General features: G+C 44.2%; 1 protein-coding gene across 5 annotated transcripts in view; it reads right to left on the bottom strand.

Annotated features, from left to right (window-relative positions):
- ADAMTS9 (ADAM metallopeptidase with thrombospondin type 1 motif 9) overlaps positions 1 to 23,057 on the bottom strand; it is an 81,864-nt gene that overhangs the window by 56,379 nt on the left and 2,428 nt on the right. For 3 of the 5 annotated variants that reach the window (XR_005258364.1, XM_038148877.1, XM_038148880.1), the window contains exons 3-12: positions 22,828 to 22,990; positions 10,351 to 10,637; positions 9,290 to 9,373; positions 9,066 to 9,187; positions 8,674 to 8,714; positions 8,448 to 8,553; positions 6,458 to 6,604; positions 5,456 to 5,597; positions 5,144 to 5,251; positions 524 to 669 (exon numbers count right to left, since the gene is read on the bottom strand). Coding sequence is in view for 4 of the 5 variants with exons in the window: in XM_038148877.1 (XP_038004805.1) it covers positions 524 to 669; positions 5,144 to 5,251; positions 5,456 to 5,597; positions 6,458 to 6,604; positions 8,448 to 8,553; positions 8,674 to 8,714; positions 9,066 to 9,187; positions 9,290 to 9,373; positions 10,351 to 10,637; positions 22,828 to 22,990 (1,346 nt within the window). In the remaining variant the exon portion in view is untranslated. Of the gene's footprint in view, positions 1 to 523; positions 670 to 5,143; positions 5,252 to 5,455; positions 5,598 to 6,457; positions 6,605 to 8,447; positions 8,554 to 8,673; positions 8,715 to 9,065; positions 9,188 to 9,289; positions 9,374 to 10,350; positions 10,638 to 21,417; positions 21,551 to 22,827; positions 22,991 to 23,057 lie in introns of those variants that run through there. The other 2 variants (XM_038148878.1, XM_038148879.1) reach the window with 2 other exon arrangements.

The raw sequence follows: 23,057 nt of genomic DNA, 5'->3' as shown, positions 1-23,057 counted from the left end.
AGTCTGCACCGGCTGAAATGTAGCTGTATAAAGGATCAGCTGCAAAAGCAGCCAAAAGCTGCAAAACCAGACAAAGCAGGAATAAAACGGTAGAAAACTTTATTATAAAGGCCTCTAGGAACAGCTGCAAAAGCAACCGAAGCAGGGGTAAAATGGTGAAAAAGGAAGGCTCCTTCCTTTCTCCCTCCTTTCTGAATCACAGCTTTGGAGAAAGAAAAACATCTCTGGAAGTGGGACCCCAGCTGTGCCTCCACAGGAAAACAGAAGGTAATAAACCCATGGAGGTATCAGCTTTTTATCCCTCATTGTTGAATGGATCTCTTTTTAGAACACTTCACCCACACACCAATGACCAGCTCCTGCCTCATTCATGCCGGGCAAAGCCACCCATCCCCAGGGCAGACCCACCTGTCCTTGGCACTCGCAAGGACTGGGGACAGCCAACGTTGATTCCAGCCCATTTGGGCAGCCCAAAGTGCTTTTCCCCATCTCACCCTGCGGCCCTTCCCCTCTGTGCACTCACTCGGGCCGGTTGCACTCTCGGATCGCCGTCTTTATGCCGCCGCCGCAGGTTCTCGAGCAGGTCCCGAAGGGGCTCCAGGTGCCCCAGGCTCCGTCTGTCACCGGCGCCTCTCGCTCCTTGGGCACACACATCCCAAACCTGCAGTGCTGCACGTGAAGGAGAGACATGGCAAAGGTCGGATTGAGCTGCTTTGCACTATGAGCGACTGACAGCTCGGGCAACAAGACAGTTGCAACAAGGCAACTCAGCCTTGCTTATTTCTCAGCCACACACAATGATTTTGCAATCAAATAAAACTGAACTACTTTTTCTTTTGTCTGTCACCCCCATATTTTTCTTTCTCCATACCCTTAAATGGCAAAGTGAAGGCAAGGTGCTGAGTCTGTGGAATGATTTATGGGATGAAGACTAAAGAAAACAGCAACCACTAAATATTCCCTGTTTATTGGTGCTAAGCAGCACAGCAAGCTCACAGCACTGGCTTTTCAAAAAGCTGCTCTATCTGATTTCCTGCAGAGCTGCAGAAACTCTGCACGGAGAGCCCTGTCAGGGGAGGAGACAGGCAACGAGGAGAAACACCAGGGAAAACTCAAACCTCCCCACAGTTACCCAAAGCAGAAAACTTCCAAATCCAAAAGGCAAATAAAATAGAAAAATTAATTCCTCAAGCCCAAGTGGTTTTTTTTTTACACTCAGACATAACATGGGACTTGCCAAGACTTGGTCTACACTTCTGTTTTCCAGCTATGACTCGTTTTCTTTTGTTTGGAAAACTGGATTAAGTTACCTTGGCAAGCCCCTATCCCTATTTTCATGGTATAAATTGTATCCTTTGGGGTATGTTTACTACATGGACTACACAGACTTCTGCAGAAGTGAGGGAAAGAGTCACCTTCTGGCCTCACCAGAACAGATGGAAAAATGTCCCCTCTCAGTGAACAGTGCCTGCTACACTTGCTTTAAACCCAGAGACATGCAGATGCCTAAATCTTTGTAATTATGGGAAGCCCAAACATCGCTGATTGCTCACAGATTAGAAGAGGCTACAAACTATAGAACACAGGTAGAGAGCATCACTAAAATATTCCCTTGCAGTATTTCTGTGCACCAGGTGCTGTTCAGATCTGATGATCTTTATAGGAACAGGGTCAAATTTGCTGAGGCACTGTGTTTTTCCAGCCCTTCCACTAACAGCACAACAAAGCTGTGTCAAGACGCACCACAAGCTCATCCTGCTTTTTTTAGACACCCTTATGAACGACTTTGGATAAAGCTATCTAGGAAAACAGAGCAGAATCAAGCTGTCATGGGGCTGTGCATCCTACAGGACATTAGCACTGCAGCACATGGGACACCTTTTGCCCATGAAGGCTGCCTTGTTACATAGCTGATGTAGAAAGCTGACCTTGTTACATTTGCTGATGAAGAAAGCTGATCTCAGGTGCATTTGCTCATGGACATGGTTTGCAGGACAGCTGAAGAACTCATGAGTCCTGCATGTGGTGTTTGCTCAGAGACAAACATAGTCTCTAGGCTGCAAAATGCCCCAGATTTGCTTTCATCTGAAGATCTGACTGCCCAGATAAAACTGACTAAAACCCATCTGCTACAGTAAAGAACAGCAATAAAATCAGCTGAAATGCCTGTTTCTTTGCTGCAGGACAAATTACAACACATAACTCTTCCTGGCATTTAGAGGTTGAAAACCTGAAGGTTGGGGTCCCTATACAGGTCCAAAGAGGTCTGACAGCTATCATTAAACAACAGAAATACATGACACCAATCCAACAGTGCTGTCCCAGTGGAGAACTTGTTGCAGCAATGTTGATGCTCACAGCTAAATATCTAACCAGAGTCATGCCTGGCACCACTGACCCAGGGAAGATGACTGAATAGCTAACTAGTGAATGAACACAGCTTACAGACCGTGACATGACCTATATGTCTCCCATCTCATGGTTGAGTATTAACCAGGAAGTCATCTACATTCATTGATTTTATTAAAAATTTGAGGGTTGGAGTTGATGGTAAAGCAAAGCAGGGGAAAAGAGCAGCTGTTTTAAATAAATGGCAAGATTATCTTACGAAAACACAATGGTGCTTCTTGGAACCACAATGTGAACAGTCTGGCTGCGCAACCTTTATGCCTTTCATATTTTAAAAATAATTTCTATGTTGAGATACAGCAGAAAGACTAAAAAGCCTGCCAGGGTTCTCCTTCCTATAAGCTTACAGCTCACAGAATGAAGAGAATAAAAGGCAGATTGTCTGGAGCAAATTCAAAATATCTTAGACACACAGTGGAGCTGGAGAGCACTGGCAGGGATGGAAGACATTACAGCAGACTTTCCTTTCTTTGTCTTGCCACTCGAGTTCCAGATAATGCCCCAAATCCAGCCGCCATCCTTGGGCTGGCTGAATGGAGTAGCAGGGGGCAGAAGGGGCTGTGCAGCTCCATGCATGCATAACAGACACACTACCTGCTGCCACAGGGCAGCAGACACCAATCATTACTGTTCATCTGCTCTGCTGTTACCATTCTTTAAACAACCCTGAAAACCACAACGGAGAGTGGCCCAAATTTACAACCCCCTTTATCTTCTTTCAGAGATTTATCTGCACCCAACAATGAGCTGGTTCTGTGGAACATGGTAAAACCATCACCCAGCAAAGCCAGACTCTGGGCTGGGCTTATGGCTTGATTTAGCCGTATCAGATTCAGTGTCCTCACATGCAAAATATGCGTAAGTTAATACTCCCATGTTTTTTAATGCCCTTGATTTAAGAGTAAATTTAGAGCCCAGTTAAATCTACACCCCAGTAGTTTTAGCTAGATCTTTTTTTAGCTATTCAGGCTCTCTTATTTCCAAAGATATCTCCATAAAAAATGGTATGGTATTTTCTCCATCTGCCAACCCATACAGCATGGGCTTTAGACATGCAGACTTGAGGCATTAGTCAGCAAGTAGCAGTTTGACAGGGCTCCTGGCCACAGCAGAGTACCAAGATAGCAATTTATTCCAGGGAAAGGCACTTCAGACTCGCACCTCAGCACTTCACAAGCCCAAGTAAATACCAAACAGGACAGAGCTTATGTTGATCCAAACTTCAAGCTTGAATCAGACGAACACACAGCAAAATTACTCCATAAAGCCCTTTTGTGAGAACACATTTAAATGCCCAAACATGAGTGGGCTACATTAACTTTTCTTAAGAGCCCATCTGCTCTCAGCTGAGACATTCAGATCACATTTATGTAGTTTGCCTAAACTTGTAAGATTGTCTAAATTTGTGGCCTGATATGTTTTTGCTCACACAGTTAGAGACACATTAAGAGCCATGCAGCTGGACACTGCATGACACGAGGCAGCTCTGAGAGGGCGCTGATCTGCTCAGCTGCTGCTGTTTGCACACCACTCTGGTCATATCCAAGGGTAAGTGCAGGTTTGCTGCAGCCCAGATTTTTGGAATGTCAAGAAAATTTCAAAGTTCTTGCTGATCTTTCAGCAGTGAGCAGGTCGCAAGCTCACCAACAGAGAAGTTGAGGGCACAAGGTCTCAAGTCATAGGGACTCTGCAGACACCTACGCTCAAAATGGGGATTTTACAAAAAAACATTAGACATTCCAGTTATACCTCTAATGCACTTTCTCAACGATAAAAACAAATCTGCAATTGCACTCTTCCCTAAGAAAGGAAGGCAAATTGATACAAGATGCTCATTGTTCTGAAGGAAATCAGTCAAGTGTCATTGAACAATCGAGTTTTCAGACACATACATCAAAAGATAAATTTCCAAAGAAATATGGAAAATTATATTTAAAATAGCATCCAGCATTTTCATTAAAGTACCTTTGACAGACTATGATTTAAAACTTTGACTCTTTCTAAAGAAAACATTATTAATGTTGATCTTGAGAGCCAGAAAAGCAAAATTTTAAGCCACATCATGTAGAATAACATCACACTATTTTTACTAGACACAGATGGAGAATACTTTTGCTTAGACACAAATAGTAAGAAACAGTTAGCATTTTTATTCAAAAGCTTCAGTATCTCAACAAAAGAAAAATGCTCTCAACTATTTTTCTACAGATACGAATAACTAAAAATTAAACACTTATCCTAGAAACCACAATGCTAGCTGGAAATTAACATTGCACATGGAAATGGGAAGTTTCTATGAATTACTGCCAAAAATGTTCCATACATAAAATGTCAACCAATTCTATATTTTACTGTGAAGCTGTCAAGATGAAAAGCCAGCTGACAAGTTTATGTTACACAGAATTACTAATTGCTCACATCACATAGGGAAGCTTTGCAGAAGTTTTGTTCAAAAGTTCACTCAAGGGCATTAATTCAAGAAGATAAGCACTCCAGGAATACCTGCTTTAAACAATGTTATGCCAAGCAGTTGACTTTAATCATGTTATCTGAGCTGGTGATGTCCCAGGCAGCACCAGGCTGAAAACACATCGAGCTGCTTTGGGCTTCCAGCACTGCAGTCAGAGCCGTGCCCCACACAGCTGGCATTAGGGTAGGATGATTCTGACTGATATGGTCAGCCTCAGCCCAAGGAAATAGAGCCACGAGGCACAAACCACCAGGTATTACAGACCTTTCCAGGCTCACATTCTGTCCCATCAGCCCAAGGTGTGTGTTGGGTTCGACATCCCTTGTGAGCACCATCGACGTTGATACACCAAAGTCGCCGACACTGCATCTGCTTGAGTGATTGCAGAGATCAAAACATTAAATATGTATCACATGCCTTACCAGACCTTTATGAAATTATCCCCCCAGGATTTATCATTAACTCACAAACTTGACAGTAAGTTGATGGATTGTGAGCCTGCCATTCACCCAACCCCAGGAGACCTCATTTTGCTCTGGTAATACCAGGAAAAATAAGGTGTGAAATTTCACTTACCATATAGGGGCACACTTCAGATCCGGGTCCAAAAATTAACTCACATTGTTTGTTGACGTCATAAATCAGCCCTGGGAGCTGCTGAGGCAATGTGTAAGTTCTTGATGAAGGTTCATCAAGCAAACACTCCCCATAACCAGTGCTACAACACAAATGAGAATACTGGTGTTAAACAGGAGGAGGGATCAGAAGCCACTTGTGTTTGCCTGAATTAGCCTTAGGGCAGTTGCACACCACGTTTGCCATATTTAACAAGCACTACAAGAGCTATTCCAAACTCAAGCACAGGAGGGTGTGTTACCCATACACCATCACCCTTGTGCTGTGACAGCAACCATCCACCACACCACAGTCAGCTACCATGGCAAAAGCATTTCTGAGTGTGCATTTAGTTGCTGAGCAAGCACTGGCGCGTTTTTATAAAGAATTCAGAAAAAAAAAATCACTGATTAGCAGAACTGCCCAAGGGACTGAGCTCCTGGATTTGCCAGAACACCATCATGGCTCTCATTCTGTTCCACACCACAACACACGGGAAGGCATGACAGCAAAATGGGCGAATCACTATGCATCAAACTGACCCGTGGGCTCCTGGAACGGTGTTCCCAAACGGATTAGTGCCAGGGCTTTATCTTGACCTGTGGAGCAGAAAGGCAGATTCAATCTGCCTTCTAAAACACAGCTCCGTATCTGGGCCACAAAGCTTGGAAAAGTCATCCTTCAGGTTTGAGGAGAACACACATTCCTTAAAAGCAATATCCATGGGGGAAGACTTATTCTTCCCCATTGAGAGGCTGGTCTTTGCCAGCTTATCATGAGGCTGAACTGGCAGGGACTGGATGCCAGGGGTGCATTCCTGCTCTAGGTAAAGGATGTGTGCACACACAAATCCCTCTGATTTCCTCCAAACGCTGCACACTAGGGCTCCAAATTAACTGAAGAACTCCATGGGACACATGGACATGTGAAAACAGCCCAACACATGCATATGCAAGGCCTTACTCCAGAAATTCAGTGATGTATTTCCTACTGCACTTTGACCACATCCAGGGATTGGTGTAGAAGTTCAGTGTTGGTGCCATGACATGCTGTTGGTTTTTACCTCCATCTTCCTTGCACTTGTGATTGTCATCATGTGGCATGTTAAATCTAAGAGGAAAAGAGCAGCAAAAAGTAGAGTCAGTTAAGAGGCAGACATCAAGTGTTTAGCATAGCAAGGGCAACAGTGTGAACTAAATGCAAGCAAACCCAAGAATTTTCCCTAAATATGCTGCTGACAGATATTACAGAATAAAAGTATTAATACACACATATTCATAATAAATTTAGAAGTGTTAATGAACAGGGTTTCTAGCACTCATCTGGGAAAAGCTGTGCAGCACCCTGCTAAGCTCTCCATTCCATGACTGCATATATTTAGCCAGACAAGTCCTCCAGGGAGCCTGGAGTAAGAAGCAAACCCAGCTGCAGTTTCCTTTTCAGCTGACTGTTGCTATCCTGCAGACAGGCTGAAGTCTGGCCCCTCCTTCATAAAAATGGCACATACTCTGGAACTGACCACAGATCCAGGAGTTGGTCTCAGAGAATTCTGAAGGAGATGATTGACATGAGCCCACTGACTGCAGACCCTCACGCACACAGGAAATATCGTGTTGGATGCAAAGTATTTTCTAATGCAGTTGAATACTCTGGGCCACACTGCTGCCTAAGCAGGGTTGCACCAGGGATAGACTTGGCTCCTATACTTTATGTGGCAGGTTTACAAAATGCCAGCAAGCATTGGTATCAGCAGAAACCAACATGAAGTTTGCAGCACATGACACCTTGAAGAATGTGGTAAATTCACTAATGGAGAGAGAGCGGCTTAAAGCGCTGCGCTGTTTGATGTGGGGAAGGGGAAGTGACCTGGTGTGATCCTGTGTTCCAAGGCTGGGGAGTTTGTATTCCATTAAGATTACCTCCAACAAACCATCTTTTCACTCTGCTCTCTGAAAAAAAGAGCACAGAGGCATTTCCTGCTCGGGAGTACTGCTAACCCCCCCAGCAGCTCTGAGGCAGCATTAGCAAAGGAATTAGGCACAGGTTAGGTGTGGGGAACACCAAAACTTTGGGGACTTTCTATCAGGAAGTCTTATTTAAACAAATACTACTGTGGTTAAAAATAGACTGTCTCAGCCAGCTCTCCATGAAGAAAAACAAGAGTTTAGAACAATGAGAGATCTGTTCCTAAGTACTCATCCATCCCACACCTACAGACCTCCACTGCAAAGCAGGCGTGTTTTGGGACTGAATCAGCTGCCAAAGGTTGTAGCCAGGGGTAAAGGACTATGTGATCTAAGCTGATTTTTCTCATGACTACTTAGTAGTGAGAAAAAGCAAAAATCATTTGAAAGAAATTTCTGCTGGAGGAGGTGAATGGCAGCATCTCTTCTGGGGATGCCCAGCAGCAGAAGATTTTCCATGATGAAACAGTTCAAGAGCTGAGTCAAGCTCACTTTTACACCTTCATCACTTCCCAGATGCCCTGAGTAAGTTCCTCCTTCATACATAGTTGCTGCACTGCCTTCACCAGCACCACACAGAGCTGTGGGACAAGCTGTGGCAGGCTGAGGACCTGCTCTCAGAGAAGACTTCAGTCCCAAAAGATCATTCAGATATGCCAGCTTCCTTTGTCCTGGTCCTCCCCAAGGACCTCTGCCCAAAACCCTGGCTAGTTCCAACAGCCTGGTCAAGATGTCATTTCTTAGGTGCTGCTTGTGGTACTTTGTCATTCATTCTCCCCAAAACCTGGCCCTGCTGGTTTGGCTGTTCTCAGGTAGGCTCCAGAGCACCCCAGTTTCATCTACCTCAGTGGCGCATCTTCTAGCCAAGTATATTGATCTCCCCTCAAATAATTAGGCTCAGCAGTACCAGTTCCCAGCCTGGGAAGGCAAGCCCTAGTTAGCAAAAATAGTGGGCTATTTAAATGTAAATGTATTTACATAAAACATACACATGGCCAAGTTCATGTGCTATCGTGAAAGCAGTGCTCAGTCCGTTATCTTCACTAATTGAACAGCTCCTGTATGGGTCACAGACTGTGCCCAGCTCTGCCAGACCTAGGAGAGAACACAGAGGTTTATGAGAGAAAAAGAAATGTCACTCACTGTTCAGAACAGGCAACTAACATTGTCACTACAAAAAAAGTTATTAAAAGACAAAAAAAAGGTTTCCCTTACCCAGAGTATCACATTTGTCGTGCGCTCTACAAATATCCTGTCTGAAAGCAGAACAGACCTGACACATTAATTCTCAATGCAGCAGTGAGTTAAGGTACAAGCACAGTAACAACAGCAGAAACAACTCTTGGTCCTTCAATGGACCTTCTCACGCTGGTTTGCCACATCATCCAGAGTCCAAACTAACTCCCCACCACAGTCACAGTTTTTCATCTTATGCTAAACCCATAGGCAGACCTTAGACAGCCTTGAACCTCTCAAAATCATCTCTTGTTATGGTGGACATGTGCTCCCACAACTCCACATCAAAACCTGAACATTTCCCATATATGACATGCCTACAGCCCCTGACACACAACTGGCTACAGTTTTCATGAGAATATTCACCACACCTGGTAACAAGCACAGCTGTATCATGCCGAAGGTGACTTCCCTCTGGGTGGTTTTGGGACTGCTGCCATTGGCAGAAGTTTTTTAATGTTGTCTGGGCATTGTAAGATATTGCAGGGCCATCCTGATAAGCAACACACAGAAAGCAGGTATTTTAATTATTCATGACAATGCTCACTACAAATGCCATTGTCAAGCAGAAGGTGAAGAAAATAATTTCCATTACCTGCTCATTATGTATCACGACCAATTTCACAATAACAATATTAATTAAATTTCCAATGCTTGGGTCTTTGTAGATAGAAGCCACCTGTTTCAAAAAGCAATATTTGGAATTACTGTTAACATTCAAGGAAACAAACAATTAAGACAACACACATATTTTCCATTTTGCAACCGTTTTTCTCCTGGGCTGCTCTTCTGCCCTGCTCAGTGCTCTGATGCTACTCGGAGAGACCTCCTGGCAAAAGCACAATTTTAGAATAAAAAAACCCCTGCTGGTATCACAGAAACCCAATATTTCCTTTTGCTTTAGCATACATTTCACCAAATTAAAGGATCATTTTCTCGGAGACACAAAGACCACCAAACAAGGCTGTCAAAAGCAACTTATTCTTCCAAGCACCTGATTTTGACATGGGCAGATTCAGACCACATATTCACGGCACTTCTACCCTCAAACAGGATGAACATTCCTCCAGAGACACAATTATGTTGGATACTCCCTGCCAGTCACTCTGCATCTACAGAACTGCCTTCTGGAAACTGCACTACTGCATCCTCATACCTGCAGCTACTAAGGTGCTTGTTCTCAGCCTGGAAAGCCAACTTGAGAACTATGCCAAGGATCAAGGTGACAACAGGCTCCTTCTCCTTGTGACAGCAAGGGAAGTCAGGCAATTGCATAACCTACTAGCCTCAGTCCCCTGGAAGGCACAGTGCCCAAAGCACCTTCTTAATTCAGCTGTTATTTCACATGGGCTTAAATAAAAACAAGAGTACAGCATGCGAACTAAACAACCAGTGATATTGCTCATGGTGTGTGATGTTCACAAAGCTGGAAGAGAGAGGTGTGAGAAGGATCAGGAAGCGTGATGGATCTGGGAAAGAAGACTCCAGCCAGCATTTTCCAGCCACGTTTTACCATTTTTGATGTAACACCAGCATTGTTTCCAAGCCTAAGAAAGGCAAACTGATGGCGCTGCATATGAACACAGCAGAGAGGGGCTCTGTGACCACTAGAAAACGATTTGTGGGTGAATCTACTCGCCCTGGTTGAACACTCACTATTGACATCAGGGTTAAGACATAGTGCTGTAGGTTGGCTCCATGGTAGGCGACCATCCTGCTGTCAGCCACCACCATCACCTCCACAAAACGTGGGTAGGACAAGAACCGCTTCGTTCGCTTGTGGCTCTTCTTTTCACTCATGGTCCCCGTCTTGTTGCTGTCCCCAGAAAAAGAATTCACTTCCAGGCTGTGTTTCAACATCTCCACGTCAGACAATATGCTGCTCTCTGCCCACTGCCTCCTCCAGTGTTTCCGCTTGGTCTTTTTGTGACTGTGGTCATGATCTATGGTTAAAAGGCAGAAAAAACATACAGTACATTCTGGAGTGAATAAAATTAATACCACGTGTATGCTAAGTCAAAATACCTATTACCTCAACAAAGTTGTGTGGGCTTGCTCCAAACAAGCAGGGAACTGAAACAGAAGCACTCTGTGGAAGCCCACCATGTAATCCAACATCTAAGGCTTCATTTTTAAAGCCATCTTGGGGAAGCCAGTAGCACTCAGAGGTGGACATTCCCTGCAGCAGAGCCAGCTCCTGGTCTGTGCAGGAGGGATGGAGCCCTGCAATGGTAATTAGCCACTGCAGCAGCAGCGTGAGGATTCTGGGCACGTCCAAGGTGGCCAGGAAACCACAGGAAACAAAGGTCCAAATCCTGTATTTCTAACTCAGGCATGAAGGACGGCAGGATTTGGCCTTCACAGCAAAGCAATTATATATGATTTATTTCTGTCTCTAACAATAACACGGCTGGGCTTCAGCTCCCCCCCTCCCTTTATTATTCTGTGCTACAGGAATGGTAAAGGTCATCTAATAGCACAGCTGCCACTGGTGAAAGAATAGAATTCAGGAAGTTTCACATATACTGCTTTTGATATTCAATTAGGCCAAACATAAAAGCAGTCTGAAAATATACTCCATGCTGATACAAAGAGGACAAAGTGAAGAGGGAGAACAGGCATATAAAACATATGGAACGTGTACAATTAAGATTTACCATCTGATTAGTATGTAATTATAGCATTATTTAAATGTAAGAGCAAAATCAGGCTTATTTGATGCCACTTAATTTTTAATCAGTTCATCATAGGAAGTACCTAATTGAATGTGATTCATCCACGAAAGACTGTTCACTTCTGCATTTAATATAAAGCCAGATCTGAACTACTCATCTACGACTCCAGGCTACAACCCTCATGCTCTTTGTAGCTTTAGTTTAATTTCGTCATGGTGGTGAAAAATATCACATTTCCTTATCTGACCCATTGAGTAGGTTAGAGGAAGCATAATATTATGGAACAAAGGAATATTCAATGCTCAAACAAGATTGAAATGATAGGAAACTTCTTAGTTATTTTTCCTGTATAGTTTCCTTTTAGGAATATTTGTAATAATTTCCAAATAAAGAAATATGTTCTGCAGTATCATGACAGGCAAAGGGGATCAGCCAACTTCTACTACATGAAAAATACTATCCTTTTGCCCTATGTGTAAATAGGCAATAGAGTAGTTAAGAATTAAATCCTGCTTACTCTGTACTACCTAAGTCCTCTAAATTCCCCTCTCTCGGTATAGTCCAGACCACCTTAATACAGCAGAGAGTCTGCAGTTATTTGAGTAAGAATTCGAGAAAGCCAATGGCATTTGTGGTTATAATTGGATTGCCCTAGTTCCTCTGCTCTAATCAATGCCCTTGTGTTGGCAAGGTTATGCTCTCATGCTGGCACTGCTTCGTGGGCAACCATGACATTATCCTGACTCATTCAGTGCCAATCAGCTTGGGGAGCCAATTATGCATACAAATAACTTAAAGGTGAGGAGAGGACCAGACTGAGGAGAAGGTGCTAACCCCAGCCCTTCAGCCAGCTTCTCTCCTCTCCTCTCTGCACCCTCAGACTGCCACTCAAATTTCCCTTTTAAATAACTAACTTCCAAAAGGAGCACGTGCCCAAGGAAAAAGATGTTAAGGATGGGGAGATGCTCAACAGGGCTTGAGCGAGGCTGAAGACAAGGCTGCAGAGTGAAGGCAGAGCTCTGCAGGGCCCCAGGTGGGACCGTGAGGCTCAGGTGCCTTCTCCAACCATCCAGTCAGAGGGAAGTGAGAGAATTGCAAAGACACCTATCACATAGGTGTATAAAAGAAGTTGATATTCACTGGACTTGCACTGAAATCCTGCAGCTGGTGTCACACGCTAAAAAAAAAACCCCACAAACCACCCAAACCCCAGAGAGTACCCCAAGAAATTTCACATCTTGTTCTGAGAGTCCTGACCTGCCCCTGATCATGCAGGGGAAACAGAGCCCAACAAAGCCAGGTATGCCCAGCACAGAGGAAAAGTAACTTCCCTTTTTCTGCAGAGATCTGGCACAGAGTCACAGAATCTCAGAATCATTTAGGTTGGAAAAGATACTTAAGATCATCAAGTCCAATCATTAACCAAATGCTGCCAAGTGTTGGTACAGTATCAGTGTTCTTTCCCCATTCAGCACACAAATGAAGTCAGACACATCATCACTTCCAAAACAACTGAATTATTTCCACACAAAGTCACTCCAACACTTGCAGTGTGCTATTTGAACAGGTCACATATTGGGTGTTTGTCAGCCTGGTTACTGGAAAACCAGGCCCCAGTGATGGGGATGCACTGCATGGAAAGCCACTCCTGGACTTTGGTAGTAGTCAACTGTTATCTTCACCCATCTTTCTTGCATGTAGATAGTGTGCACTCACCTGTAAAAAATTAAATGCTAATGGCTGTGCACTGCTCTCAACCCATCTGTAAAATCCTGACCACATTCATGGGAGCTGCACACAGGCACTGCCAGGAACTCTGTGTGCCTGATTCTGTTGATATCCTGCTCCACTACAATGGCCACAACAGCAGTGCTCTCTTTGAATGGTTGTGCTGCCCTGCTCCATCAGGCAGAAGGGAAAATCTCTCACATTACACAAAACTGTGATTTTGCAGCACCAGCTTCCTACTGCCACACATAACATCAGAAAAGGGTGTGATATTTCCCCACCTTATTTCCCCTTTTTTTTTCTATTGTGTTAACATAGTAACAGAAACCAGGAAGAAAAATGGTTTTCTTGGCAAGCCCTCATTCTTTGCAATGACCTGAAACACATCTACTTACACATGGTAGGAACTGGATGGGTTTAAGAAACAAAACACTTTTCTTTTACTTTGTAGAAAAACCAAACTCCAGTGAGTAGACAAACCCTTTAAAACCGTGCAAACTACCGTTCAATAATTCAAGTACCAAGCGAGCCCATGCACTGACTCAACAGTTCATCTTCATTTGAGAGGCAGGTAAAGGCTAGAATAATGTCCATTTTACTAAGACAATCTATGCTGTTTTCCCTGTCTTTATACAGACCTGGTAGTTTATCTTAATTTTTTTCCTGTTTGGTTTCTTCTTTGCAATGTGGGACTTAAAAGGAGACCCAATCCTGTGAAAGGATATCACTTCCTGATGGCATCTTCTCACTAATGCCATTTATTTTGGCTTGGGCAAGAAGCCTCAGCCCAGAAGCCATTCAGTTGATTTATGGATGTTTCCTGCTGGTTAATGTACTTTGGATCTATCACAAGAAAGAGGGCAGGAAAGACTCAGGCCCTGTGTGAGTACTTTGCCTGCATGGAAGGGTGACAGGGCAGAGTCAGGATCTGCTTTTGACATAATAACTATTGTTATACTAAGCCAAATATTAAAAGATGGAATGATCACTTATCCCAACAGTCCTAATCCCTTCCATTGCTGCATTAACTAGTCCTTGGAATAGAAAGCAATTTGCACAATTAAGTAAGACATGTAACAATTCAAGCAATTCCAGTTCAGCTCCAAGTTCATAAGAGCTGCACATAGCAGTGAAAAAAAAAAAAGTAAAACACAGAGAGAGAGAGAAAGAGAGCAAGAGAAGGGGGCAAGAAAAATTCTCTTTCTTGAGCTAACAACATCTCCCTGCTAGAAAAAAAAGTATGATCCTTTCAAACTGACTAATTATCACAAGTTTTCTGAATGTGTGACCTAGGATTTTTAACAGAATTTGACACTCAGCAGTTGGCCTGCATCACTTCTAGCCCTGCTCTGATCCAGTTGCACAGATAGTAAATTATTGCACGCCTCCATAAAACAGACCAAAATTCAGCTGCGCTCCCCTCACGCAGTCAGTCAGTGTGTGACCTGTCTCCCCCAACTCAGAGGAGCAAACCCTGGCCAAAAGCTTCAGCACAAGCCCCAGCTCCAGCTGCCTGGCTGGATTTGCTGCCTGTAGTTGGTACAACAGCAGCCGCCCCAGGGACTGCCATCACCTGGGAAACAGAGGAGAGAGGCAAAATGGATTTGCCCTCATGCAGAGATCAGACTGGCTGAAACTGAACCACATTTTTAGGCTCTTCTTGCCAATAAATGGAATGGAAACTGGCTCCTCTTTAGGACACAAACAGGTAAGAAGCCAGACCAAAGAATTTTTCTAGCCCTGGGTCTGTCCTAACTCTATATCAAGATGTTTTGTACTTTTGTCTTTCCATACATCTACACATGTATCTCAGATGCGTTTGCATGGGGCCAAATTCTCACCTCTGCTTCTGTGGGGTGCTGCTGTGATCAGCATAACCCAGAGCTGAACACACCTTCTCTGCCAGCAGCTTCACACTCTGCTCGGACAATAGCCAGGGATTGAAACATAATGGGGGACCAGCCACTGCCTTGCCCTATACTACACTGAGATGATCAGTCCTATGAGCAGGATTAATCCTGCTCCCTCTGGATAGCTCCTTGACTGAACCAGAGCTGCTGCTATAGCCAGGTCCATGTCCAGGAGCCCCTCCTGCTGAAGTCAGTCCCATGTGTCAAGCCCAGAGCCTGGAATTTGTGTTTGCAATATGTGAAAATATTAAGGCTATTAGAATATTAGAAAGCAAAGCTACAAAGCCATGAGCAGTTCAGACTGGCATGAAGTATCACTGATGCAAAAACCAACAGTTTCACCCCAATTCACTTACTGCATCCTGTGTCTGTGACTATAGAGACTTGGAGGTGCCAAATCTCAAGGTTATGGTGAACCCTGATGTCTGTCAGGGTGACCCGGCCTTTCTTATCACTGCTTGAACCAGAATGCTGAGAACCATGGACTTGCAGTGAGCAGCAATCAGCTTCCCCTAGCAATAAAACATTCTCTGCTTTATGCCATGCTAACACTAAGGACCACACATACTCTAGATGTTTTCTTTCCAGGTGATGAATATCAGAATGCATTCCAGACTAAAAGATTATTTTTCTGCCTAAGGTAAAAAGTTGTAAGTGAAAGCTATCAATTTTGCACAGTAGACAGAAAGCAGATTAATGAACAAAACAATAAATTTCCTCTTTAAGAAAGGAGATACTAACACATGAGCTGAACATGTGGCAGAAAATGATTCAAGATCATCTTACAGAACTCCCACACATGCTCTTCAGGCAACTTCCAACGTACAACAGTCACAGGTACCTGTGTCCCACACTAGTGTCTAGTGACACCTATGAGGTACTATGCCAACAGGAATAACTGAGGCCACCACAACTTTGTACAGACAGTCAGTATAAGACAAAATATCCCATTAGAAAACAAAAAATTGTCCAGCAATTTGCCACAGGGATGTTGATAATGACATTACAGGCATGTGGGAAAAGAAGTCACAGAACAGTCAGCCTGTTTATTTTCAGTAATATATGCCTTAGGGAACGGACAGAAAGCACCAAAGTGATCCCTCCCTGCTTCTCCCACCTGTCCTCCCTCAGTGTACGTCCACACAGATGAGGTAAAAGTATGTCCATTTTGATTCCAGGAGAATAATTTAATTCTATCCACTTACCATGTTTAAATTGCAGAACAATAACAAATCAACAACAAGTTGTTTAGTCACAATCTTAAGTCTTACACCTTTAGGGCACCAGATGGATGCTTGATACATTTTCAATACTAAGAGTAACAACAAAAAGCATACACTTTACTTATAACTCACACTGAGGAATCTAAAGCAAAAACTAATTATGGGATCTCTATCATTGACAGTGATCAATAATTTTTAACCAAAGTCAGTCTATTACCTTATTTCACTTGCCAACATCACAAGACAACTCAAACATTAGAGACTGATCCCTCCCCCAGGTCAGCATGGCAAAAGCTTATGCTTGACCTCCCAGGCCCATCTGACCAAATACTAGCTGGCTCTTACTGTGCTGTTACCTCAACAGGGACGCAGAAATAGAATTAATTACATTATCATATGGGAGTTGTGATGTAATTCTCTTCTTTATTCTGGGAGGGGAGGAAACCAGAATTAATTACTATCTGACTAAAAATTACAATCCACTTCTTTAAGATAAGAAATTTTTCTGAGGAAACGAACAAAGTCAGTGTTTTACCCTGAGGCCAAGAGCAAAGCTGACAGCTTAAACAGACTCTTGAAAGAGCTCGAGGATTGCTCAACCTGGAAGTAAAGGCTTAAGAAAGCCTCCCTGCAGATCTCCTGCAACCCTGAGTTTACGTGACACTCAGCAGTACAGAATTCGCCTGAAGACCTGCCTGGAAACCAGACACCTAGAATGCAGAATTCTGCTGGGTGAATGAGTTGAAAACAAAAAAGAGGGGACACAGTTGGAAGCAAGACAGAGTCCAAAAGAAACAGCAAAAATACTAAAGGGCTCTAGACCAACAATCCAAGTGCAAAGGATCTGGGATTTCAGCACAGACCACTCACAGGAGTACAAACATTGATTCCTGTGGAAAAGGAATTCAAAGTTTCTGCCTCAGAACTGCTATAAAGTAACAACATAACACATACAAAGGGTCTGGAGAAGAGAGAGCAGGATATTTTCCATCACTGGTCTCATTCCATTCTATTGCCAATTTTAACACTGTGAACACACCTTGAATCACAGCTGGAGCAGGAACAAAAGCTCATCCCCTTCCTGCACCAATGAAAGACCACACTACAAAGTCAAGCTTTAGCCACAGTACCAGACACCTAACACATCCTTCCCCAGGTCTCCTCCCTGGTCATGGCACTGATAACACACTAACAATGGCAACCTCAACCTGACCACCCCTTCCAAGCACACAGTAACATGGTGACAGGCCTGTCTCCTGCTTGTGCCATTGGTTCACGAGTGACTTCCCATGCAGCTGGCTGGCATTAGGAGAGCAGGCTGGTGCTAATTGTCATGCAGAAACAAGATCACAGTCATTGAACTGGCAGCAACAGGCATCTGCTTGCTCAAGACACAGCCAGCACTCCTCTGCTCTGGTGGTTCCCCAATGTCAACTTCAGTGGGAAAGGTTGTTACAGTTACTATGAAAGAGTGATCTATTACAAATTACTCGTTAATGCAACTGAAAAATCAGTGACACATTACTGAGTATGCCTGTGTCATGCTAGCTCAGCAGCAAGACTTGGTTCATGCCACTGGCTTCTCCTCTGCTTTTTACAGGACCCTTCTCAGCACAGAAGGGTCCTATAAAATTTACACACAGAACTTCTCTCCTCCTCACCCGGACCACATGGGGCTTCCCTTCGTGGAGCTGCTGTGCCTGGCCACACATGAACTCTTCAGTAGTCAAGCTGCTGTAATGCCCAACAAAATACCAGCAAATTTGAGACCCTTTTGCATCCATTTCTGGCAGGTACTGAGATATGCTAAGCCTGCATGTTGTGTCCCACAGCCATCTGTGCTGATAATACTTGGTGGATTTTGGAAAGCAGCCTCAGCAGGTGAGTCACTGAGCTTTCCCACCTCTGCCAGCAGTGGGTGGGGGCACAGTCAGCACGGCGCAGGTAAGACCTGCTCTGTCCTGCACTCATCTGAGCCTGTTTCCAAAACCTCACCACCTCAGCACGAACTGCTGGAAGGCCTCTATGCTGGCTACAGCCCCTTGGCTCCCCTCCAGAAACAGGAACAGCTCTAATCGTCTTCCTACTAGTTTGGCACCATCAGAGTGTTATTGCTGCTTCTGCATGACGAGCTTCGCCCGTGGTGGATATTCCTGCTTTAAATGCTCTCATTAAGGAGCGAGGACTTTGTGCAAGATCCTCACATGCAGCCCCAGAGCCCAGGTCCAACACCAGGTCATCCAGGATGACCAGCAGCAAGGGAGGGAGCAGCTCGCGCTCACTATACATTGAATCATTGGTTTATCTCAGCCTCAGACCGGCCTTAAATAGAAAAGAACTATGAGAAATGAGGCAAGAACAGAGAGGTATTTAACTAATGAAGCTGGGATGGAAATTGGAAGTGTAGGTCAGCCAAATGAAGGCAGTGGGTGATGCCTAAAGAGGCTGACCTGGAACATAGACTAGACAATGTTAAAGGAGTAAAGTAGGTATTAAAAGGCCTTTAAAGGATACACCCTGGGTAGTACAAGAGCCAGGCCATGGCTGCACCCAAGATGGACAACCGGTCACGAGTCTTCACACTTTTATAAGTTCTGGTCCATTTACGTACTGGGGTTAATTGTCCAAATATAGCCTCAGGTTATGAAATCCCATCCTCTCAGTTTGCTCTCTGCAGTTTGCTGTTGTTTATGCTTTTTGGGCCTGAGGCTGTAGAGGCTGTCCTTGGTTGTCAAGCCGGAAAAGGATTGTTTTATCTAACTATCCTGTGAAGGGAACTTACTAACACTTTATATGAAGTTCAGAATCACACTCTAAGGCAGTATGGAATCTAAAAATTATGAAAGCTAAAACTTAAGGCATCATGAGTACAAAGAAGGAGCTGCCCCAAAAAGTTTAGTTGGGAGTCCTGCATCAGGGTCACAGTAAAAGCTGGACAGAATTTGCTAAGTTTGGAGCAAGAGCTGGGCAGGCAACAGAAGTGGGGTGATGAAAGGGCACAATACTTGCAATTAGACTCACGGACACAGGGGAATTGTGGTTCAGTGCAACTAGGCAGATGGAGGCCACATCTGTGTCAGAACAAGGGGAGGCCAACAGGCAGAATGATTGCTAAGGTTCAGTAGAAGGCTAAAGCTATCACAGACCCCAACAAAACTGGAAGAGAAGAGCTCCAGAGACCTCAACAACCGAAATACACATAGAAATACATGGACACATACATCACTGACAAAAAACATGGGAAATATGATAGAAAGGAGAAGCAGCAGAAATGGACCTAAGACTCAGAGCAAGAGGTGCCTGAAATGATTTATTTAAGTGATAACCAAAGGCAGTGTCCTGTTGGCATCTGGAGCTGGACATCTCTCTGCAAGATCAAACCTTGATGGTTTCACATGGAAAAGGCTCACGGATCTGCTCCTGGCAGAAGGTCCCCTGGATGGGGGCTTGGGGAGGTGCTGCCTGCCTCATGAAGGCAGCTGGCACAGGGATGCAGGATGCAGCTCCACGCCTTTATGACTGGAGTCAGATTGTTCCTCCGTGGGGTGCAGGAAAGCAGCGCCCTCCAGCCTTGCAATGAGCCACTTCCTCTTTTCTTTTTTTAGGATCACAATTTCTTTTCTCTTCCTCCTCCACCTCAAAAAAGCGGATATTTAATAATTGGGTCGGAAGAGGTTGCTATCCTGAAGCAATGGGTGGTAATGGTGCTGAACCTAAGTGACATCATGCTGTCCGCCTGGCCAAGTCCTCATCCAGTCAGGGCTATTCAGTAAAACACAACTAATTATTCTGCCAGATCCCCGGCCAGATGACAAACTGATTCACGGCACTAACTAAAAGAAAAGAAGGAGAGGAAAATGCACCATTTCCTATGACTGAAACTACATTAACCTGTTACCCCAAGGAAAACTCTGTCCAAAATTTTTCATGCAGCAGCTGAGCTGTATGCCAGACGGCTGAAATGCATTGCCAGAGACCCCAGTGCTGTGCTGTGAAAGTTCATCTGCAGAGCACAGCTTCCATTTGATATCCATCAGCATTCAGAGGAAAAAGATCTTTTTCCAGAACACCTGCAGAGTATCCTTTATGTCAGAGGACCCAAAACTGTTATCAGAAACTGCTAATTAAAACTTAACAAAAGCAAATACCTGGTTTTCTAAGCTGACCTCAGGATGCTGAAAACTAAAAGTAAGGCCAGGGAGACTGCTGCAAATGAAAGCTTTTACTCAAGCTGTTAGTCAATTCACAAGGGAAACTTTCCTGAATACCTCAAGAAGTCTAAAATTACATCATTATGGCAAGGGCACACCAGTATGTTGACTATTAATCATTTCCAGGAAGATGACTATCAGAAAGTCATTCTTAATAGCACCACTGCCTGGCAACATAGGGTCCCTTGCTCACCTCAGGGGAGGGTACTTAGATTTCCCTCCCATGAATTTCCTCTTCAAGCAAATTTCCACCCTTGCTAGAAGCCTGCAAAGCAAATGCACCGTTTCACACATTCTTCTGACAAAAGAGAGTGGATTCACACAACACCCTACAATTATGACTAACTCCCAAACTCTCACGAAACCATTCTTCTCTGGCAGGAGTGAGAGACACACCTCATCTAAAACAGTGAGTGCTGCTAGATTTTGCACATTCACCTCTGCTGCAAAGACATGCGAGACACCGCTCACCAGATGTAACCTCAGGTAGGATGCCAAGGTTCAGCATTGCCCAAGCTGCTCTGAACTTGCTCCTTAAATGAAATAACCAAGACTTGTTCACCATACACACATGGCCATAGTATCATGCCCTTTCAAAAGCTTGGACGATGACAAAAAGAAGAGACGGTAAAGGGGGAGAGATGGAGGGAAAGAGGACAGGAAGACAAGACTCTCATGCATATCTGGAACACTTAAACTTGTGTTTGAGAGGTGAGAACTCCTCCCTCCACTACATGAAGCAACTGAGAAGAGCAAGAAAACAAGGACAAGCAAGAAGCAAAGCATATTGGAACGAACGAGGAAGAGATATATAGCACATTGGTAAAATCACAGATGGAGTATCATTCTTGGGAATTACAATACAGAAGAATAATATTCTAAAAGGGAACTCAGATACAGAGGGGTGAAATACAGCAGTCTGTTACAGAAGCACAGAGTCAAGTTTACAAGCAAAATTCAGAGCCCTCCCAGCTACCTTTGATTCAATGAGTCTTGTGATCTGCTGCTCCGTTCCTCCAAGGGTTACTGATGCAATGTGCCAGATTCCGTGTTTCTTTCCAACTGTTCTGAGTCTCCTGCATCTGATCTCAAAGAAGGGAGCAGAAACAGCTGGAAGAGAGAAACCAGAATGGCATATTCCAGCAGCAACCCTTGGAAGAACAAACAATGACAGCCTTGTGAGAGGTGCCACTGTACCCCTGGCACATACGTTTGCATGTGGACGTGGATTCACATGTCTTTAGAAGAAACACATGTTGCTCTGGCTGGTCACAGAGTATCAGAGCATCTTTGGACTCAGCATGATCAGTGCAAGCTGAACAGACTGACAGCTCGACAGCACAGCCAGGATCCACAGTCATGGGTGCCAAACAAGTAACATGTGCTAATTGCAGCCTAATTTGGGCACCATACTTCTCCTCCAGTGGTACCTTTACTTCCTGAGTAACTCCAACTACTTTGTAGCATATGAGCAGCTTGCAGCCCACAAGGGAACTCAGTCAAGGTCTACTCTGTTTAGGTTTTAAAGTTCCTGTAGATCTAGCTGCAGGCCAAAGGAGGAGGGCAAAACAGCAGGTGAAACAGGAGACCGAAGGAATAAGCTTCTGCAGAGAAAATTTAGGTATTTGCTGCCAAAGGGGAGGATTAGTTGTGAACATCAGGAAGTCAAGGAAGCAGAGAGAAGCAGGAGGCCACTGTAGATAACAGGGACAGTAGGAACAAGGCTATTGCTCATCCAGGCACATGAAGGGGGAGAGAAAAAGGCCTGTGCTCTTTCATATGTGCAAGAACTAGAAAGAAGGAGTGAGGAGGTCAGGGAGATGGTGCTGGTTGAGGAAGGGCCATGAGGAAAAAAAAAAAAGCCTTTGAAAATGAACCATGGAAAAGTGATTACTAAGTGAAGAACTTTCAGGTTTGGTGTTAGGACCTCCTCATTTCCACTAGAAAGAAATAAGAGGTGGCAACTCACAGCCAGATTTGGGAAAGAAGACCAGGAGCACAGCAAGACTAAGACAGATGTCATTTAAAGGACAGAGTATCAGACAGAGAGTATATCAGATTAGGATAGTTGGGAATTACACGTAGGATGTAACAAGTTTAAGGGCTCACAGGATACTTAAGGCAAGACAGATCAAAAGCTCTCTTGCCAGCTTTACATAAGGAATCAAAAGGAAACTTTTTTTCTGACCGCAACTTCCTTATAACCAATTCCTAGAAAGCATGGGCGCACCAGGACAACATTACTGCCACGAGCCCAGTCCCAGCACCATTTCTAGAAGGGTCCCTCAACTCCAAATCTCTTTTTTTCCCCACAAACCTACTGCCTTTTAATTGCAAATAGTGCTTCCAAGTATCAAGTCATCCAAGGCAGTAAGAAAATGAGTACCTGGAGTATTGCAAGTCTGCCAGTCCCCTGAAGAGTTGGTTGGAGGTGTCCGGTGTCGGTAGACAAGATGTGGTTTATTGTGCTCCTCTTCATACTCCTGTTCCTCAAGCGATAGGAGTGGCTCTACAAAATAGTCCCCATCATCAGACTTGAATGTGCCTAGCTGAGAGGGTCCAGAGAGAGGAACAGGAGGTCAGCTTTGTGCAATGACAAGCCACCTAGCAGCACTA

This window comes from Motacilla alba, chromosome 12 (assembly GCF_015832195.1).
Source record: "Motacilla alba alba isolate MOTALB_02 chromosome 12, Motacilla_alba_V1.0_pri, whole genome shotgun sequence".
NCBI classification, from domain to species: Eukaryota; Metazoa; Chordata; class Aves; order Passeriformes; family Motacillidae; genus Motacilla; species Motacilla alba.
Note: the sequence above shows the minus strand (reverse complement) of the source record. Positions and strands in the feature narration are given on the sequence as shown.